The sequence below is a fragment of the Lupinus angustifolius genome, chromosome LG17 (assembly GCF_001865875.1).
Source record: "Lupinus angustifolius cultivar Tanjil chromosome LG17, LupAngTanjil_v1.0, whole genome shotgun sequence".
Taxonomy (NCBI): domain Eukaryota; kingdom Viridiplantae; phylum Streptophyta; class Magnoliopsida; order Fabales; family Fabaceae; genus Lupinus; species Lupinus angustifolius.
Genome location: NC_032025.1, coordinates 18,757,728 through 18,775,560, shown reverse-complemented (window position 1 = coordinate 18,775,560; position 17,833 = coordinate 18,757,728). Strand labels below are relative to the sequence as shown.

The 17,833-nt window shown below is 34.4% G+C and overlaps 1 protein-coding gene across 1 annotated transcript; it reads left to right on the top strand.

Annotated features, from left to right (window-relative positions):
- On the top strand, nucleotides 6,579-17,323 carry LOC109330529 (CASP-like protein 5B2). The gene is made up of 3 exons (XM_019564746.1): nucleotides 6,579-6,951; nucleotides 10,808-10,940; nucleotides 16,829-17,323. Exons 1-3 carry the CDS (start codon nucleotides 6,821-6,823, stop codon nucleotides 17,027-17,029), a joined length of 465 nt encoding a protein of 154 aa, XP_019420291.1. The 5' UTR covers nucleotides 6,579-6,820; the 3' UTR covers nucleotides 17,030-17,323.

Below are 17,833 nucleotides of genomic sequence, written 5' to 3'. Positions count from 1 at the left end.
TTTGGTTTGTTAATAAAAGGAACCCGAAAGGGAGTAAATAAATAAAGCTCACTTAAATTTATTATTCTTTTGTTATTTATTTATTTATTTGTTTCTAACAACTAACTATTCATCACTTTTGTACATTAGAATACCATTAAACCAGTGTTGGAATTTATTCCACAAAACCAAGATGGTATTCAAAGGTACTTAATAATTATATAATAGGGGATTGCTTCGACACAATTGCACTGGCGTTAGAATTTATTCTAACAAAGCCGAGATGGGGCAAAGAAGGAATAACTTATTCACATGATTATTAGAAGTAAGTTGTAATTGGAATATTCTTGAAACCATTATACCAGCATTGGAATTTATTTCAACAAAGTCGAGATGGCGAACAAAGAATAAAACCGAGTTCACTTACTTAATCAAATAAAAAGGAAACACACCAAAGAAGAGGAATTCCGCTGTCAACAAATTGGCACTACTTCTAGGAAGATTTGTTGAGAGGGGAAAAGCCTCCTTGAAAATACCTTTCAAAAATTCCCAGGTGGAGAATTCAGGTGTGGAAGAGAATCTACTTTCCAGAAATAGAGATAGATTTCTTATGAATCCTCCGGACAGGTATGACTTTCAGGATATGACTTTAATTTCTCTTCATATTAGTTTAGGAGGTTCATGTAGCATTCAAATGGCTATAAATAGTCAGGATAAATAACAATCGACGGATGTCATAATGGAGGATATAAAGTCTTTACACAATAACCAAACTTGGGAATTTGACACGTTGCCCCTAGACAAGTGTGCAGTTGTGTGTAAAAGAGGAAGCCAATAGTATTAGAATAAGAATGTGAAAAATTCAAGGCTTATCTTGTAGCAAAAGAGTATTCACAACAAAATGATATAATTTACAATGACATTTTCTCCTTAGTGGTTAGACACACATCTATCATAGCAAGGCTTGCCTTGGTAGCCAATCAGGATATGCATTTAGAACAAGCGTATAAGAAAACCGCCTTTTTGTGAGGTGGAGTAGTGGGGAAAATTTACATGACACAACCAAAAGGGTTCAATATAGCTGAAAAGAGTCAATTAGTTTGTAAGTTTAAAAAGTCTCTCTATGGGTCGAAGCAGTCTCTCAAGCAGTTGTACAAGTGGTTTGATACTTTTATATTGAAGTTTGGTTACAAATACTATTTGTATGATTGTTGTGTTTATGTGAAAAGTCACAATGATGTCTTTTTTTTTAATTTTTTTGCTACTTTATGGGGATGATATATTATTGATGCTAAACATTTGAGTGATATTAATGAGTTCAAAGCCATGATGAGCAAAGAGTTTGATATGAAATATTTAGGGACTACTAAGAAGATTCTTGTGATGGAAATTCACAGGGATATGAAGAGTATAAAGTTATGGTTCTCCCGACAAAGCTATATTGATAAGATCTTAGAGAGGTTTCATATGAGTGATAAGTGTAAAAAATACTTTTTTCATATACTTTTTGTGACACTTATCCTAATCAAACATGCGAAAACCAACTTGATTCAACAATTTTTAGATAAATTTCTTGTGTTTAAATAATATAATTTTTTATCAGCTCTTGTCCAAGTTGTCTCTGAATTTTGTAGGAAAATGTATTAAAAATTATTTCTTCAAAGATAGCCAAGAATTTAAGCTAAATCTCAAGACAAAACCACAAAAATAATTTCTCAAAACAGATAAGCTAAGCATGGCATACTATGTGCTTAGCTTGTTTGCTTAAAGATTGCTCCAGCTTGAAGAAATGTAGCTTACCTTACCTTGAAGAAATCCAAACTAGGTTTGTCAAGCAACTTGCATAGCTTACCTTTCCTTGAAGGAATCATGATCCAAACTAGGTGTGTCAAGCAACTTGCATAACTTACCTTTCCTTGAAGGAATCATGCTAGGCATGCCAAGCAACCAACCAAGTTTAATCCAATAACCTTGCTATGGCTTGAAGAAAGAAAGCATACTTCACCTTTAAAAAATCATGCCAAAACACATGGTACATGTGTGCTTAAGCTAGGCATGGCAAGATGAGTGTTTAGCCTTAAGCCTGACTAAGCAGCTTGGTCTTAGTTGGAAGAAATTAAAGTCAAATGACAATTGCTTACAAAGTTGTCCAGCCAAGCACCAAGTGCCATGCTAACTAAACTAGGTTGCTGACGCAAGCAATTGAGCGTGGCCAGCTACTGTGAGCCAAGCACTAGGCCAACTCACCTAGGCTTCTCAAGCAAGCATGATGTCACAACCATAGTCCGCAACAGATTAGGCCACAATCAAAGCAGAGCATGTCAGCAACTGACCAGCCGATTGGCCAGGTTGGGCAAGCAGGCCAACTTCGCCAGATTGTGGGCGCTAGGTGCACCAAAGGCAACAACTAAGCCCCTTAAGCTGGCAGCTTAGCTCGACATAATCCAAAAGCTTGTAAACATTATAAATATGAAGCAAAGTTTTCTAGGCATCATAGCCCACCATGCCAAAAGGCTAGAAAGCATGCAAAGCAAGGCTAGAGAGCAACTTATGGCACATAGAAGCAAACCCACTAAGGGGGTTTTCTCATGTTACAAGTCCAAAATGAATGGCAAGGGACTAGCCACTTTTCCTATAAATAGGAAGCTTTGTTGCACCATAAAAATATACTTTTACATCATCGTAAATACCATTTTTGTTTGTAACTTTCTTAGGCTTTCTTTTTAGTTTTCTTTCACAACAATTAAGAGAGAATGAAGTTGGAAAATAATATGCTTGTAATAACATTTAGAACCAAAAGCATCCAATCTTTGGATGGCTAATCTCCTAAATCGGTTTGGACTATGGTGTAATTTATTTTACTCTTTTATCTTCTTCATTTATATGAGTTATTACTTTGGTTATATTGATTATTTGAGAAGTTTTTAATATGGTTTTAGCTTGATCACCTAAAACTTAATTTCAAGATCCAAGAATACTTCTTCTTAAACTATTCACAAGTGAACTAAAAAGAAGAACATACACCTTAGTTCACTTGCCACAACAACATTTATTTTAAGCAACTTGTATTCAAGTCTAATCAATGTTAATGATCATCAAGTAGTGTGTGACAACCTGCTCCTACGAGTGACAGTTAATTATTGATTAGTGCATTATACAAGGTTTGAAAATAATCTTTTTCAGGTCGGGACACTAGGGTGAAAGTTAAGAACCTAGTGTGTGGTTTAACCAAGGTATAGCACATAACCTATATAAATTATCATGATGATATTATTTAAGAAATTATTTCATCATTCTAACCATATTCTCCTATTGAATTTGTAAATATTTAGTTTATTTACTTTTTCATGTTTGTTACTTTAAAAAATCACAAAAACAACTTTATTGTAAAACTCTTACTATTAATGAAAGATACAAATTATAATTAAATTTTTTTTAGACAATTCTCTTTGGTTCGACATAACCCTATGATATACTGCAATTGAATCTCGAAAGAGATTGAAGAGTAAATATAGTAAAGACTTACTTTATACATTTTGTTTGTTGAAATAGAAATCCAATTACATAAGTATAATCCAATCCATTGGTTGCAACTATGTAAGGAGTAGTTTAATTCAAGTGATGTATACATATTGTTAATATCTAACATACTAACTCAGTACCAATTTATTTATTGCTTTATTTATTTATTGCAATTTATTCTTTTATTTATTCATTACTCTAACTTCACTCGTAATTGATATCAACCTTTCATAATAAATAGTATGGTTAACCTCAACCCACAAAGGGAGTTAAAAAGAATCAAACTACTTTTATAATCACAAACCAAACCTTTAAATAAATTGGCACCATAAAAGGGGACATTTTGTTGAAATACTTTTTGGTGAACCAAACTCTTCAATAACAACATTTTTCTTTCAACAATGAGCAATTGTAAATTAGCTAGCACTCTATTGTTAAATCACTTTAAAGCTTTTCCTAGATTAAAGTCCAAAAATAGATGAAGAAACGACATACATATCAAAGGTCGATTTGCTAGTGAAGTTGGTTGTTTTATTTATGTTATGGTTTGAACTGGACCAAACTTGACACATTCAATTAGTCAAGTATGTTGAAACTGAGGAAGCAATATTGGTAAACACTCAAGTGGATTTTTGGATATTTAAAGGGGACTATACGTCGTGATATCATGTTTGACAGCCGATAAAGTAAGTCTTTGGTTGTTGGTTATGTTAATTCAAATTATGTAGGGGACTTAGATGATAGAAGTCCACAATATGGTTTATCTTCTCCCTTGCACACAAACAAATTATATAGAGATCATCATTTAAGCATGTTATTGCTATGTCCAAAAATGAAGCAGCACACATGACAAATGGTGAAGCTTCTAATTTACCCATATGGCTTATGGGGTAGTGAATGAATTTGGCATTGAGCAATGTGGTTTTTCGTTGTATTGCAACAACTAGAAATAATGTTGTGAGGTTTCACAAGATCAGAGAGTTGATGCTTCAAGACAAATATTATTATAGAAAGTTCACACTTTAAAAAAGGCTACTGATATATCTTAACCAACCCAATTACCATAGACAAGTTCAAACATTATCTGATCATGCTGAACATTCATTGATGTTATATTATAGAGCGTCGCCAACCTAGCCACATAGGATGGAGATCGACTATATTCACCAAGGTGTAGACTGTTATACAAATAACCTATATTCAAGTGGACCAAACATTTTCTCTAGAAAAAACACTACAAGTTATGAGCTTGGATTGATGTAAAAAGGTAGGGATAGATGGATAAATATATGTGTGTTATGTAAACCTAATGATGAACAACAACCACAATTTCTTATTCTTTAATACATAATAGTAGTCGTTCAACACCACTCGAGATGTATATACGAAATGACCGAACATTGTTCACAATTTTATTGTGTTATTTTCTCTTCTTCTCATTTTCTTTAAATTTGATTGCTCGCTTTTCTCTAATAGTAAAAATAAAGATTACTCCATGAAATAACCACTGTCAATTTTTCACTTTGTGTAGGATTCACTTATATTGTAGTACTTCTATTGTCATTTATCTATCAATTTTAAAAAATAATTTATACGTAAAGAGCTATTTCAGTCTCTTAAAAATTTTGTATCAATTTGGTTTCTAAAAAAATGAAAAACTTAAAGTAGTATCCAAAAATATTAAATATAAGTAAAATTAGTCTATTTTGGTATATTTTTAATGACTCTCATAAAGACTATTTTGATTGACTTTTGTGATCTTTGAGTACTAGTTTAGATTTTCAGTTTTTTGGAGATAAGAATGATACACACAAAATTTTTTTAAGGACCAAATTTAGTATTTAGTCAATAATTTATTCATATTTATATGCCTCATTTAAAAGTGTGAATGGTGCATTAATTTCTATTTTCATATTTACTCTTATTTATTACTTTATCGATTCATGTAAATAATAAGAAAAAGAGTAAATATTTATTTTGGTTCCTCAAAATTTTACGTGTACGAATATGATCTCTCAAAAATTAAAAAACATAAAATGATTCATGAAAATATTAAATATGGATCAAACTATTCATTTTTAGCATGTTTTATGATATTTAAACTTATATTTTTGATCATTTAGTACTAATTTGAATTTTTATTTTTTCAGAGGTCAAATTATACACTAGAATTTTTTAAGGACTAAAATGAATACTCAATATAAGAAAAAATAAAGACAATATAAAGAAAAGTTGAAGTGTAAAAGTTTGGTTCTATGTTTGGTGCAATTTAGTGACCAAACCGAGTACAAAGACATAATTCAGTTCATTTGAGTTAACTATCGATTTAACAACCAAAGGGATCATGAATGGTTCAATTAGGTTCCATAGTTTTCATCTTTTTGTTAACAGAGATTCATCACTTGAAAGTTCAAAATGTGTTTCGTGAGACATGTTTGTCCATAAAAAAAATCACTATTATTATTATAGAAGAAATATAAACCATAAATATATAAGTAAACAAATTAAAACCTGTAAATGCTTGCTAATAACATATAAAAACTATGTAATTTTAGAAGAATATATATATATATTACAATCCATAATTAATAACATTCATAATAATGTAATTTATAATTTGTATAATAATTTAGTAACATATATAAAAATTAACAACATATATATAACAATACAATTCACAATTAACAACATATATAATAATTAGTAACATATATAACAATTTATGACATATACTAATTTCAAATCTACTACCACGAAAGTTAGAAGATAAATTCTAATTCATCAAATATTTATTTCTTTAATATATGGTTCAGTTCAAATAGTTCCTTAATTTTCAAACCACAAACTAAATCAAATTAAATTATTCCTTAACAAAAAACCAAACCAAGCTACAGAACCAAAATAAACTATGTTTTATGATTCGGTTCCACCAGTTTCATGGTTTAAAAGGAAACCACTTATATACCTAGAGAAAATACTATATTAGGAAGGAAAAAAACACATTAAATGTTAAATAGAAACATTAATAGTATTCGCAATACCAAAACAAAATAATAGGTACTATAAAAACACTGCCTCCTATCAGTACAGTAATCAGCATCCTCACACAAATTCTACCCAAACGATTTTCATTCACGCCCTCCCTCTCACCTGATCTTTCTTCAAAACCTCACCAACCGATTCTAAATCCTCGTTTCTCATAATCGCCTTTCACTAATAACTATCTGCTATCAAACTCAACCATATTAAATGGAAACATTTCTGAAATTTTAGGGTTGTTTTTGTCCTTTTCCTTAAAATATAGAAAGAGAGGTAAAAGATGAAGCTGTTATTGGGTGGGCCAGGGACGAAGAGCGGGTTGCTATTGAGGTTAGGACAATGCGCATTTGGTGCTGCTTCAATTGGCCTTATGGTTACTTCACTTGGCTTCTCTGGTTACACTGCTTTCTGGTATTCTTTTCATTTCCTCTACCAATTTCGTTTCTCTAATGTGATTTATCATTGATTTTCAAATTTATTAAGGTTTTCAGTTAAGGTAATACCTGGTTGTTGTCTAGGGCTGCTGAATGTGATATGCTTTTTTATTTTTTGATGTTGGGTATAGTTATCTGTAGTAGTCTGTCATTGAAATCATGAATTTCTAAAATCTATCCCATATCATTATACTAATGACAGCCAGAAATAACTTATCTCTAGATTTTATTCACATTTATACATATATATATATATATAGAGAGAGAGAGAAACATTTGAAATAAACCTCTTCTCCTTAATGAGAACAGATGTACAATTGTATAAAAGAATACAAAGGACTATGGGCCTAGCATGGATAGTTCTATATCATTCACTTGTCCATATCCTATATCCATACTCTCCCATACTTCATCGACACGGATACATAGAGTATCGAAATTATTTAAAAAAATAAATAAATTATAAATCCGATACTCTTCGTATACTCTTAAAATGTTTGTCCAGTACCTCTCTAGACACCCTAACTATCATACATACGCATTTTAAGAGACGGAAAAAAATAGAAGAAAGCATAGCTCATAATCAATCAAGTCGAAGCGAGAAACATGACATTCAACATATACATATCTATATATGGTATGTAGCAAAGATGAGAACGTTGTGTTGGATGAGTGGACAAACTACAAAACATAGGATTACAAATGAATGCATCAAAGATAAAATTCTCGTAGCTCCTATTGTAGAAAAGATGGTAAATCTCGCTTTAGGTGGTTTGAACATGTGTGGAGAAGATCGGTAAAAGCCTTTACAAGGTGAATAGATGAAATGGTGGTTACTCCAATTCCTAGAGCTAGAGTGAAACGGGAAAATTATAAGAAAAACTATGAGGAACGATTTAGAGACCATACATTGTTAATGAACATAGTTTATGATAGAATATTATAAATTTGGTGGGACACTGGGACTAAGGCTCAGTTGTTGCGTCCTATGTTGGTGCGTTTTATAAATAAAATAGAATAGTACACAAGGTTAGGAACTATGACAATATGGTTCAACTCAGGTGTGGAGCCAAACACAACAAATAGAACATCCTGGTTCATGTTCTTCTTGTCACACCCCACATGCTATTTAATATGCTATTTCGAAAGTGCGATTTGTACAGATGATGTGGACAACTTCTTGCGACACCTAATAGTTTATGTACAAATTGAGGATAAAAATATGAACTGCCACGAGAAGTTGTGAGAATCAAGTTTTTAAGTAATAGTGCTCATGATATGTAGGGCGGTATAGGAATATAGGATTGGAGGGTTGAGAGGGAACAGAGCAGAGGGTAAAATTTTCATTTCTAGAAAATGTATATTTTTTAAAGAACAAATTAAGCATTTTATAAAACGTCTATAACATTTTATAAACTGTTTATGAAAATAAATAAAGAATTATTGGATTCATATGGTTTAAGAATTTAAATGGTCTAAGGATTTATTGGAAGCACAAAATAGCTCTGTTTAGATCAACGGCATACTAGATATCGAAGGTGGACAAGCTGACATCATAATGCTTTTAAAGGAAGAAGGATCAGGAAGCATACTATATGGGCAACATATGTGCCTACAACATATCACACATTTATGTAAAGGAGTAGAAGGCTTTTTCAACATAAAGCACACATTCCTTCTCGTGCGTTTAGAAGAATACAGAATGAGTTAGCTATTACCCCCATGTATTGTGGAAACATTTGCTAGTGGTAATGGAAGTATTTTACTATACCGAAAGAAACAATAGAGAATTATTAGAAGGTTACATGATAATATCTCATTTGCCCTCTCATTTATCAAAAGTTTTCAAATATGGAGAATGCTTGCTTATTCCTTCCTCCAAAGTCCAAACTTCCTTGACCCAAGCATACCCTTAGCGTAAGGAAATCAGCCATTGATGATCATGACACTTGGTGGAAAGTGGGATGGTATCAAAATAGAGTAGTGGATGAAAATGGTTTTCAATTGAAGGGTCGGTTTGTTTGGTGCCCTCTTAAAAATGAATTTTAAAAATTCGAGCAATAGCTCCATATTTACATATGATGCTTGAAAAGTCACCTTTGCAAATTATTTTACCAATATTTTTGAAGGGATACCAAACTAACTCTTATTGTGAAATTAAATTGCATTCATTTTACAGTTTCTCAATATCATTTTTGGATGTAGCAAGTAATGAAGTGATTTTCATTCTAAATTTTCTACTTCTCACTTTTTTCACCTGCTCAACTGAGCAGAGCCTTATTTTTCTTAGATGTTTTGAATGACATGATTTTATTAAAATTCACATGGACATCAGCTCCATTGATGTTATGTTGAATTTAATGGATACTTATTTTGTCATCTACCAGTATGTGATTTGGAACATTTTGTATGCATTGTGACTTGTATTGCAACATGAGGGCTGGGTGGTTCTTTTAACATGATGTGTCCTTGCTTTCGGGGGGGAAAATAAATAAAATACAGTCTGCTGACCAAAAAGTCAACAAATTGAGCTGGTTGATAGAATGTGTATAGGATTCATTGTTATTTATATGAATTCACTTACAAAAACCTTCTTCTCAAATCTTTGTTATTAATATGAATATATTGTTTGTCACATGATTACAGGAAAGCACATAAATTTGAGTGGCCTAAACTAAGAGGATAAGATTTGCATAACTCCACAATATTTTTGGTTTTTACAGTTTCAAAAATTGCTAACTCTCGTATACTTTGTCGCAATAAGAACTTCACTACATCCTGCACATGACATTTTTTTTACCAATGGTGTGATTTGAACAAGCTTATATTTAAATTAGAAACTAGTTTAAGCCAATTAGCATTTTAGGTTCTTATATAATATTCTAGGTTGTGGTGTAAAAAATGAGCATTGGCCTAGCTGATTTCGCTTCATAAATACGGTGAGTTGGGCTGCAGTTTTGACAACCCATTTAATGTGTGGGGTTTTGGGTCCCTGAAGCCCAATTCCACACTGCAGTGTCTCACAGGTGCATGCATGATGTAATTTTTCATTCTAATTACTACAATATTCTCATGAAATACATGTTTTACCACCCTTCTTGTAAATGTCCATATTCTAATTTTATTAAAATTGGTTGTATTGTTTCTTTCCAAATCCTGTTTGTAATTCTTTTTGTATATTCTTTCTATATATCTTTATTATACATTTTGTTGATTGTTTTTTGGATTGAGCATTGAACATGAGTGTGATAGACCAGCTTTTCCTTGAGATTCAAGGGTTCTGTGATAACAAAAATTAGGGGAATGAGTTGCTTGTTCTTCCAAGAATATATGGTTTTATTTTATTTTTTTTGTTCAGATGGTAGGGTTGTATAGATAGTGGAATACTTTGTCATGTAAGTTGGTAATGTTTTTCTCTTTCGTTGTCTACCTTGGGCATTCTATGTGTTAATGCTTTTATCTTTCGTTGTCTACCTTGGGCATTCTATGTGTTAATGCTTTTATCTTTCGTTGTCTACCTTTGGCATTCTAAGTGTCAATGCTTTTATTTTTCTTTGTGTACCTTGGGCATTCTATGTGTTAATGCTTTTATCTTTCATTGTCTATCTTGGGCATTCTATGTGTGCATTCTATTCATTTGTTCGGTGCACTGAATTCTCGAATGGCTTTGTTTACTGCTTAAAATATGCTTAAATAGACTCAGTTGTGTATACCTTTATGTTAACTTATCTATTTTTAATTGAGTAGAAACTCTATTTATTTCTTTTTTTGTCTTGAAATAGATTTTCACATTTTCTTGTGAACATAGCTCTTGTGCTTTCCATCTCTTTCAGCTATTTAATTGCATCAATGGGACTTCAAGTGCTTTGGAGCTTTGGACTTGCATGTCTTGATATTTATGCTTTGCGGAGAAAGAGGGACCTGCAAAATCCAATTCTTGTCAGCCTGTTTGTCGTAGGTGATTGGGTAAATAATCAATCCATTTTCCTCTTTTTTCCGTGCGGAAAATAATTTCATGTTTGTCAAAAGAAAGCTAAAGAAGAGAAATATGCTTGAACATAATCATATTTATCATTTAGCTTAACATGGATCGAGATACCAGTTACATGAAATGCTTGTTGGACTTTCATATTATAATTACTCCAGGCTCTGACTTCTTTACAATGTCTGTGGCTTTGATTTTGCATGAACTCTGTGTTAGAACTGGTGTTGAAATTAGAAAGAAATTAAGAAGAATATACACAAATTCAATGAATCACAAGGATTAGGAAACCCTAAATCCTGTACTTTATTTGAAATGGTTGAAGAACCACGAGCTTGAGATAGAGAGATCGAAAGAGAGAAAGAGAGAGAACAATTCCTCAACTGATTTCCAGAAATCAGTTACCAATTCACTTCTTACCCAAAAACTACTCTCCTCTTCCCCATTCCCTCCTTTTATACACTTCCTATCCTAACTACTTTTTCAAAAGTCAGTTAGTTCCCTCCTAAATGCCATGTGGGCGCCTTGTATACACTTTTGTAATAAGGGGTTTTGGTTTACTTTTTATTCTATTTATCTGTCTTATGCTATCAATACTCCCCCCAAAAGTTCCACCTTGTCCTCAAGGGGAAAGTGCGGAAAGACTTCCTTCAGTTGAGCAGCCTTCTCCCACGAATTATCACACGAAGGAAGTTTGTCCCACTGCACCAAAACCTCCAACTGTCCCTGATCATCCAGTCTGCATTGTAAAACGTCCATAGGAGAGACTTGCAATTCCCACTCTTCAGATAACATAGGAATAGATTGAGGTTGTTGAGATTGTTTGAGAGCTTTCTTCAACAAGGATACGTGAAACAATAGATGAACTTTGGCATATTTAGGGAGTGCCAACCTATAAGCCACTAGACCCACCTTTTCCAGAACCTGATAAGGACCATAAAATTTGGCAGCCAGCTTGGCTGCTGGTCTGTTTGCTAAGGACTTGAACTTGTAGGGTTGAAGTTTGAGAAATACCCAATCACCCACCTCAAACTCAACCTGTCTTCTATGTTTGTTGGCTCGTGTGCTCATCACATCTTGAGCCCTGACCAAATTCTATTGCAATTCCTGTAAAACCAAATCCTGTGTTATCAGTAACTGGTTAACTTCTTCAATCCGACACGTGAATGTGCAGCCGTTGATTAGGATTGGAGGATCTCTCCTATAAAGAGTCTTGAAGGGAGTCATACTAGCGGAAGCATTGTATATGGTATTGAACCAAAATTCAGCCCAAGGGAGCCACTCTACCCATTATTTTGGTTTAGGCCCTGCAAAGCACCTAAGATAAGTTTCCAAGCTTCTATTAACCACCTCTGTTTGGCCATCTGTTTGAGGGTGGTAAGTCATACTCAACTTCAGTTTCATGCCAGCCAATCTGAATAACTCTTGCCAAAAATTGCTCAAAAAAAATCTGGTCTCTATCAGAAACAATAGAATCAGGAAACCCATGTAACCTCACCACTTCCCTGACAAAGACAGAAGCAACATCCTTAGCATGGAAGAGATGACCAAGAGGATAAAAATGAGCATATTTGGACAACCTGTCCACTATGACCAAGATGATAGCCTTTCCCTTTGATTTAGGCAATCTTGTGATAAAATCCATTGAGATATCTTGCCATACCTGAGTAGGGATGGGCAGAGGTTGTAGAAGACTACCTGATGTCAAGGTAGAGTACTTTTGCCTTTGGCATACATCACAAGCTTCAACATATTGCTTCACTTGCCTCCTCATTCCTTCCCAATAAAAAAATTGGACACTCTCTTGTATGTCCTAAAAAAACCAGAATGCCCACCTGAAATACTGTCATGACATTCAGCTAGGATAAGGGAAATCTTGTTGGATTCTTTCAGTAATACCAATCTGCCCTTATACAACAATCTGCCAGGCTGCCAACCTGAAATTTGAACCCTGGATGAGAATTTGGATCACAAGCTAAATCTTGAATTATCCTTTGCCACTTAGGATCCCTCTGAACCTCTTCAAACCACCCTTCATCATCTGTCATAGTTACTACTGAAACAACAACATACATGGCCTTCCTTGAGAGAGCATCCGCCACTGTATTCTCCTTACCAGGTTTATATTGGATCTCAAAGTCTAGTCCAATCAACTTGACTGCCCATTTGAATTGTTCTTCATTGAAAAGTCTTTAGTCAGTGAGAAACTTTAAACTCCTTTGGTTAGTTCTAATCACAACATGCCTTCTCATCAAATAACGTTTCCATTTCTGAACTGCTTGAACCAGAGCCATTAATTCTCTTTCATACACTGACTTCAATTGAGCCCTGTTTGATAAACCTTTGCTCCAAAAAGCCAAAGGTCTCCCTTCTTGCATCATACAACTCCTAGACCCTTACTAGATGCATCTGTCTCAACAATGAATGTCTTAGAAAATCTGGTACAGCTAACATAGGTAGGTTGACCATAGCATCCTTAAGAGAATGAAAAGCCACAATAGCATGCTCATCCCACACAAAATTGTCTTTTTTAAGCAACTCTGTTAAAGGTTTGGCTATTTTGCCATGGCCTTGTACAAACCTCCTATAGTAGCCCGTAATTCCTAGGAATCCCCTCAATCCTTAGGAATAGGCCAAGAGGCCATTGCTTCAACCTTGGCTTTGTCTATTGCAACCCCCAAATCAGATATGGTATGGCCTAAATATTCGAAACTGTTTTGAGCAAAACTATACTTTTTCTTATTAACCATTTAACCTTTAGTGAGTTCTTTCTCAATACTTCCAAGACTTCCTTTAGATGTCCCTCATGATCCTTTACTGTTGGACTATAAACTAAAATATCATCGAAGAAGACTAAGGCAAATTTCCTTAGGAATGGTCTCAATACTTCATTCATAAGGGCTTGAAATGTGGAAGGGGCATTAGTCAACCCAAAAGGCATAACCACAAATTCATAGTGCCCTTCATGTGTTCTAAAAGCTATTTTATCAATATCAGATTCCTTCATTTTGATTTGGTGGTAACCTGCCTTTAGATCCAACTTAGTAAAAATGGTGGCTCCTCCAATTTCATCCAACAATTCTTCTATGATTGGAATAGGAAATTTGTTTGGTATGGTTACCTTATTTAAGGCACGATAATCCACACAAAATCTCCAGCCCCCATCCTTTTTCTTTACCAGAATAATAGGGCTAGAATAAGGGCTAATAGTATGCATGATTACCCCTGCCTCCAACATCTCCCCTACTAGCCTTTCTATTTCAGTTTTCTGATAATGAAGATACCTGTAGGGTCTGTGATTTGGAGTTGAAGCTCCCTCTACCAAGTGTATGGCATGGTCCTGCTTCCTGGTTGGGGGTAGACCCTTAGGCTCTGCAAACAAGTCCTCTAATTCTCTCAACAATTTTGCAATAAGGGCAGCAGGAGCCAACTGAGCCTCTGGATTGCAGGTATTCATTTGGCACTGAATTACCAACCCTTCCCCTTCCTCCTTTAGTATCTGCTTCAGTGCTCCATATGAGAGTTTGGTCCTGGCTAAAGCTGGATTCCCTGATATGGTAATCAGTTCTTCTCCTTTCTTGACCTGAAGCTCTAGTTTGCCAAAATCCACCTTGATTTCTCCCAGCCCTGCTTAGCCAATCCAACCCCAAGACCATATCAACCCCTTTCAAGGTGAACAAATAAAAATCCTGAGATTCCTGCAACTGTTGCATTTGAAATCTCAACCTAGCACATTTTCATCTATATTTCACCTTGTGACCATCACCTACTTCCACACAATAAGGAGGAGTGTCCTCTATTGTCAATTTCAGCTTCTCTACTAACTCTATGGCTATGAAGTTATGGGATGCCCCACAATCTATCAAAATGACCATTGTCTTTCCTGTAAGTACCCCTTCTACCTTCCATGATTTGGTAGTTGTAAAGCCAGACATAGAACACAGGGACATGTGCAAGGATTTAAACGTTTGTGGGATGTCTTCTTGGCCCTCCAACTCCTCTTCCTCATCTTCTTCCAATGTGATCATCCTAAATTGTATGTTCTTGCATCGATGTTCTCTGTTATAAGGCTCATCACATCTAAAACACAAGCCTTTTTCCCTCTTTTCTCTGATCTCAGCATTAGCCAGCTGCTTATACTCCCCTCTCTGTTTTTGATTCCCTCTCCACCTTGACTCAAATTACTGCCCCTGCTAAATTCTTTACTATTAACACTTTCTTCACCTCTATCCATATTAGCTTTTGACTCCAATGTGATAGTCTTAGTATGAGGACCCTGTCTATAACTCCCATGTTTTCTAGGACCACAAGAAAATCCACTCCTCTTACTAAGCATCATATTCTTTTGCTCAATTAACAACACTTTTTGAATAATTTCATAAAGTGAATGTAACTCATAAAGCTTTACCTCAGCCTGAAGTTCTTCTTTAAGACCATTCAGAAAGATACCTCTCACAAATTTTTGGTCTATTGACATTAATGCTCCCACATATTTCTCAAAGTCTTCAATATACTCCTCCACTGATCCTTTTTGTTTGAGGGAGAGTAACTGTTCAAAAGGATTTTGAATCATGGAAGGTTGAAACCGTCTCACCACCGCTATTTTAAATCCTTCCCAATTCGGATTAGGATTACATTTCTCCCACCAATGGTACCAACTCAAAGCTTTCCCTTCTAAAGCCATAACCGTAGCTTGCATTTTCTCCTCTTCATTTACCACCTTCAACGAGAAATAGCGTTCCAGTCGATGCGTCCAACCAAAAGCGTCCTCTATAGCAAAATTTGGAATCTCTAATTTCTTCCATTTCTCCCGTTGCCCTAATTCCTCGCTCCTTCCTCCCATACTATCCATTCCCTTGTGAAAAGGACTTTTTGGATTGCGATTTTGGCTAACCTTAACTACAAATTCTGCGATTTGCTCCTCATGTTTCTTCACCAAGGCTTTCGCGAATTCCAATCGAATTCACATCTCTTCTCTTTCGCGCTACCAATCCTCCGCAAATCTCGCCATGCTCCTTGTCCTCATATGCAGCACCAAAACGAAGCTTGGATTTTTCAGGGCACCAGAAACGGTGCTCTGATACCAGTGTTAGAACTGGTATTGAAGTTAGAAAGAAATTAAGAAGAATACACACAAATTCAATGAATCACAAGGATTAGGAAACCCTAAATCCTGTACTTTATTTGAAATGGTTGAAGAACCATGAGTTTGAGATAGAGAGATTGAAAGAGAGAAAGAGAGAGAACAATTCCTCAACTGATTTCCAGAAATCAGTTACCAATTCACTTCTTACCCAAAAACTACTCTCCTCTTCCCCATTCCCTCCTTTTATACACTTCCTATCCTAACTACTTTTTCAAAAATCAGTTAGTTCCCTCCTAAATGCCACATGGGTGCCTCCTCTTATACACTTTTGTAATAAGGGGTTTTGGTCTACTTTTTATTCTATCTATCTGTCGTATCCTATCACTCTGATTTTCGGATAGTAACTAATCAACTAATGAATCAATGGCTAGTTGGTATGCATTTTAATGTTACTTTTCTGCACATGCACCATATACTTGTGACAGGAAGAGATAGAACATAAGACTATTATCACTTATTGCTTTAACATCGATGTAATTGATGTACTAATGCAGTAATGCAGGATAGTACATCTCTGTTATGTTATCATGTTAACCTCTTGTCGAAACTTAAGACTCTGGTGCAGTGTTGATAATTCTGGGCTTCCACTTCCAAATTTTATTTATAACAATAGATTGTGAATGAAAGCTATGGCATTTTTCCTTTTCTTTTGCTGCTCTGTTATTTATATTCTTCTAATTTTTTTGGTGACTACCATGTTAAATATTAGCAACTTATGAAATGCAGGTAACAGCTACTTTATCACTGGCAGCCGCATGCTCATCAGCCGGAATTGTAGTTTTGTATGCAAGTGACCTGAATTTTTGCTCTATTCACAAGAGTCTACCTTGCAACAGGTACAAGGTTTCTGTAGCCATGGCTTTTATCACCTGGATTTTTACAGCAATGTCATCACATGTGATGATTTGGATCTTAGCCTCGGTCTAGCTTGATTTATTTCCCTTGAATGACACATGGCACAGTATCTTTGATACCTTTTGTAAATTATTTCGTATCAGTACTTGCCACGATGCTGGGGAAAGTTGTCGTGTTGTCCCTGCTCAACATGTTTGTTTTTTTGTTTTTGTTTTTTTCGATACTACGCCTCTCAGTCTTGATACTGCTTTAATCTAAGCCTTGGATATGATTCTGTGATCTTTTTTCCTTATTGTAGCCAGTCTTGGATTCTGGTTTACTGGTTTTTTTTCGTTTTTTTCCTTATTTGTTGATCATATTCAATGAGTTTTTTTTTCTTGCTGAGTCCATGTTCAGTCAATTTAGTAGTTTGGAAAACGTGAAAAGAAAAATAAGTCTCATCTGGCTTGTTAAAATGATTGAATTCAATCCTATATTGAGATTGCATGTAGAGTTTTGTTCCACAGTTTTAGCTATTTCAATTCTTATTTATTAGCCATGTTACATGAAATTTTGTTTCTTATGCATGTAAAGTCTATTTTAAAATTCAGCATATGTGTGCTTAGCAAGGTTCTTATGGGGCTTATAACTCTAGTCTCTTACCTACATACTTATTTTCTAATAAAAGCTCTACATACTTATTTGATAATGAAAAGGCTAAAATAGCACTTTATGTTATTTTTAAATTTCAATAATTTGGTTCTCCTAACAAAATAAAGTGTCAATTAAAAATTTGTATATTTCAGTTTGGTCATCTAATAAAATAAAATATCAATTTAGTCATCTATTTTTTTAATGTTTGTCAATTTCACCATTCTTGTCTTCATTATCACCATT

Excerpts from the sequence above, each read along its gene's own strand:
- LOC109330529 (XM_019564746.1), top strand. The coding sequence starts at position 6,821 with ATGAAGCTGTTATTGGGTGGGCCAGGGACGAAGAGCGGGTTGCTATTG. Across the intron at positions 6,952-10,807 it reads TCTGGTTACACTGCTTTCTG|CTATTTAATTGCATCAATGG; the intron begins GTATTCTTTTCA and ends CATCTCTTTCAG. Across the intron at positions 10,941-16,828 it reads TGTTTGTCGTAGGTGATTGG|GTAACAGCTACTTTATCACT; the intron begins GTAAATAATCAA and ends TATGAAATGCAG.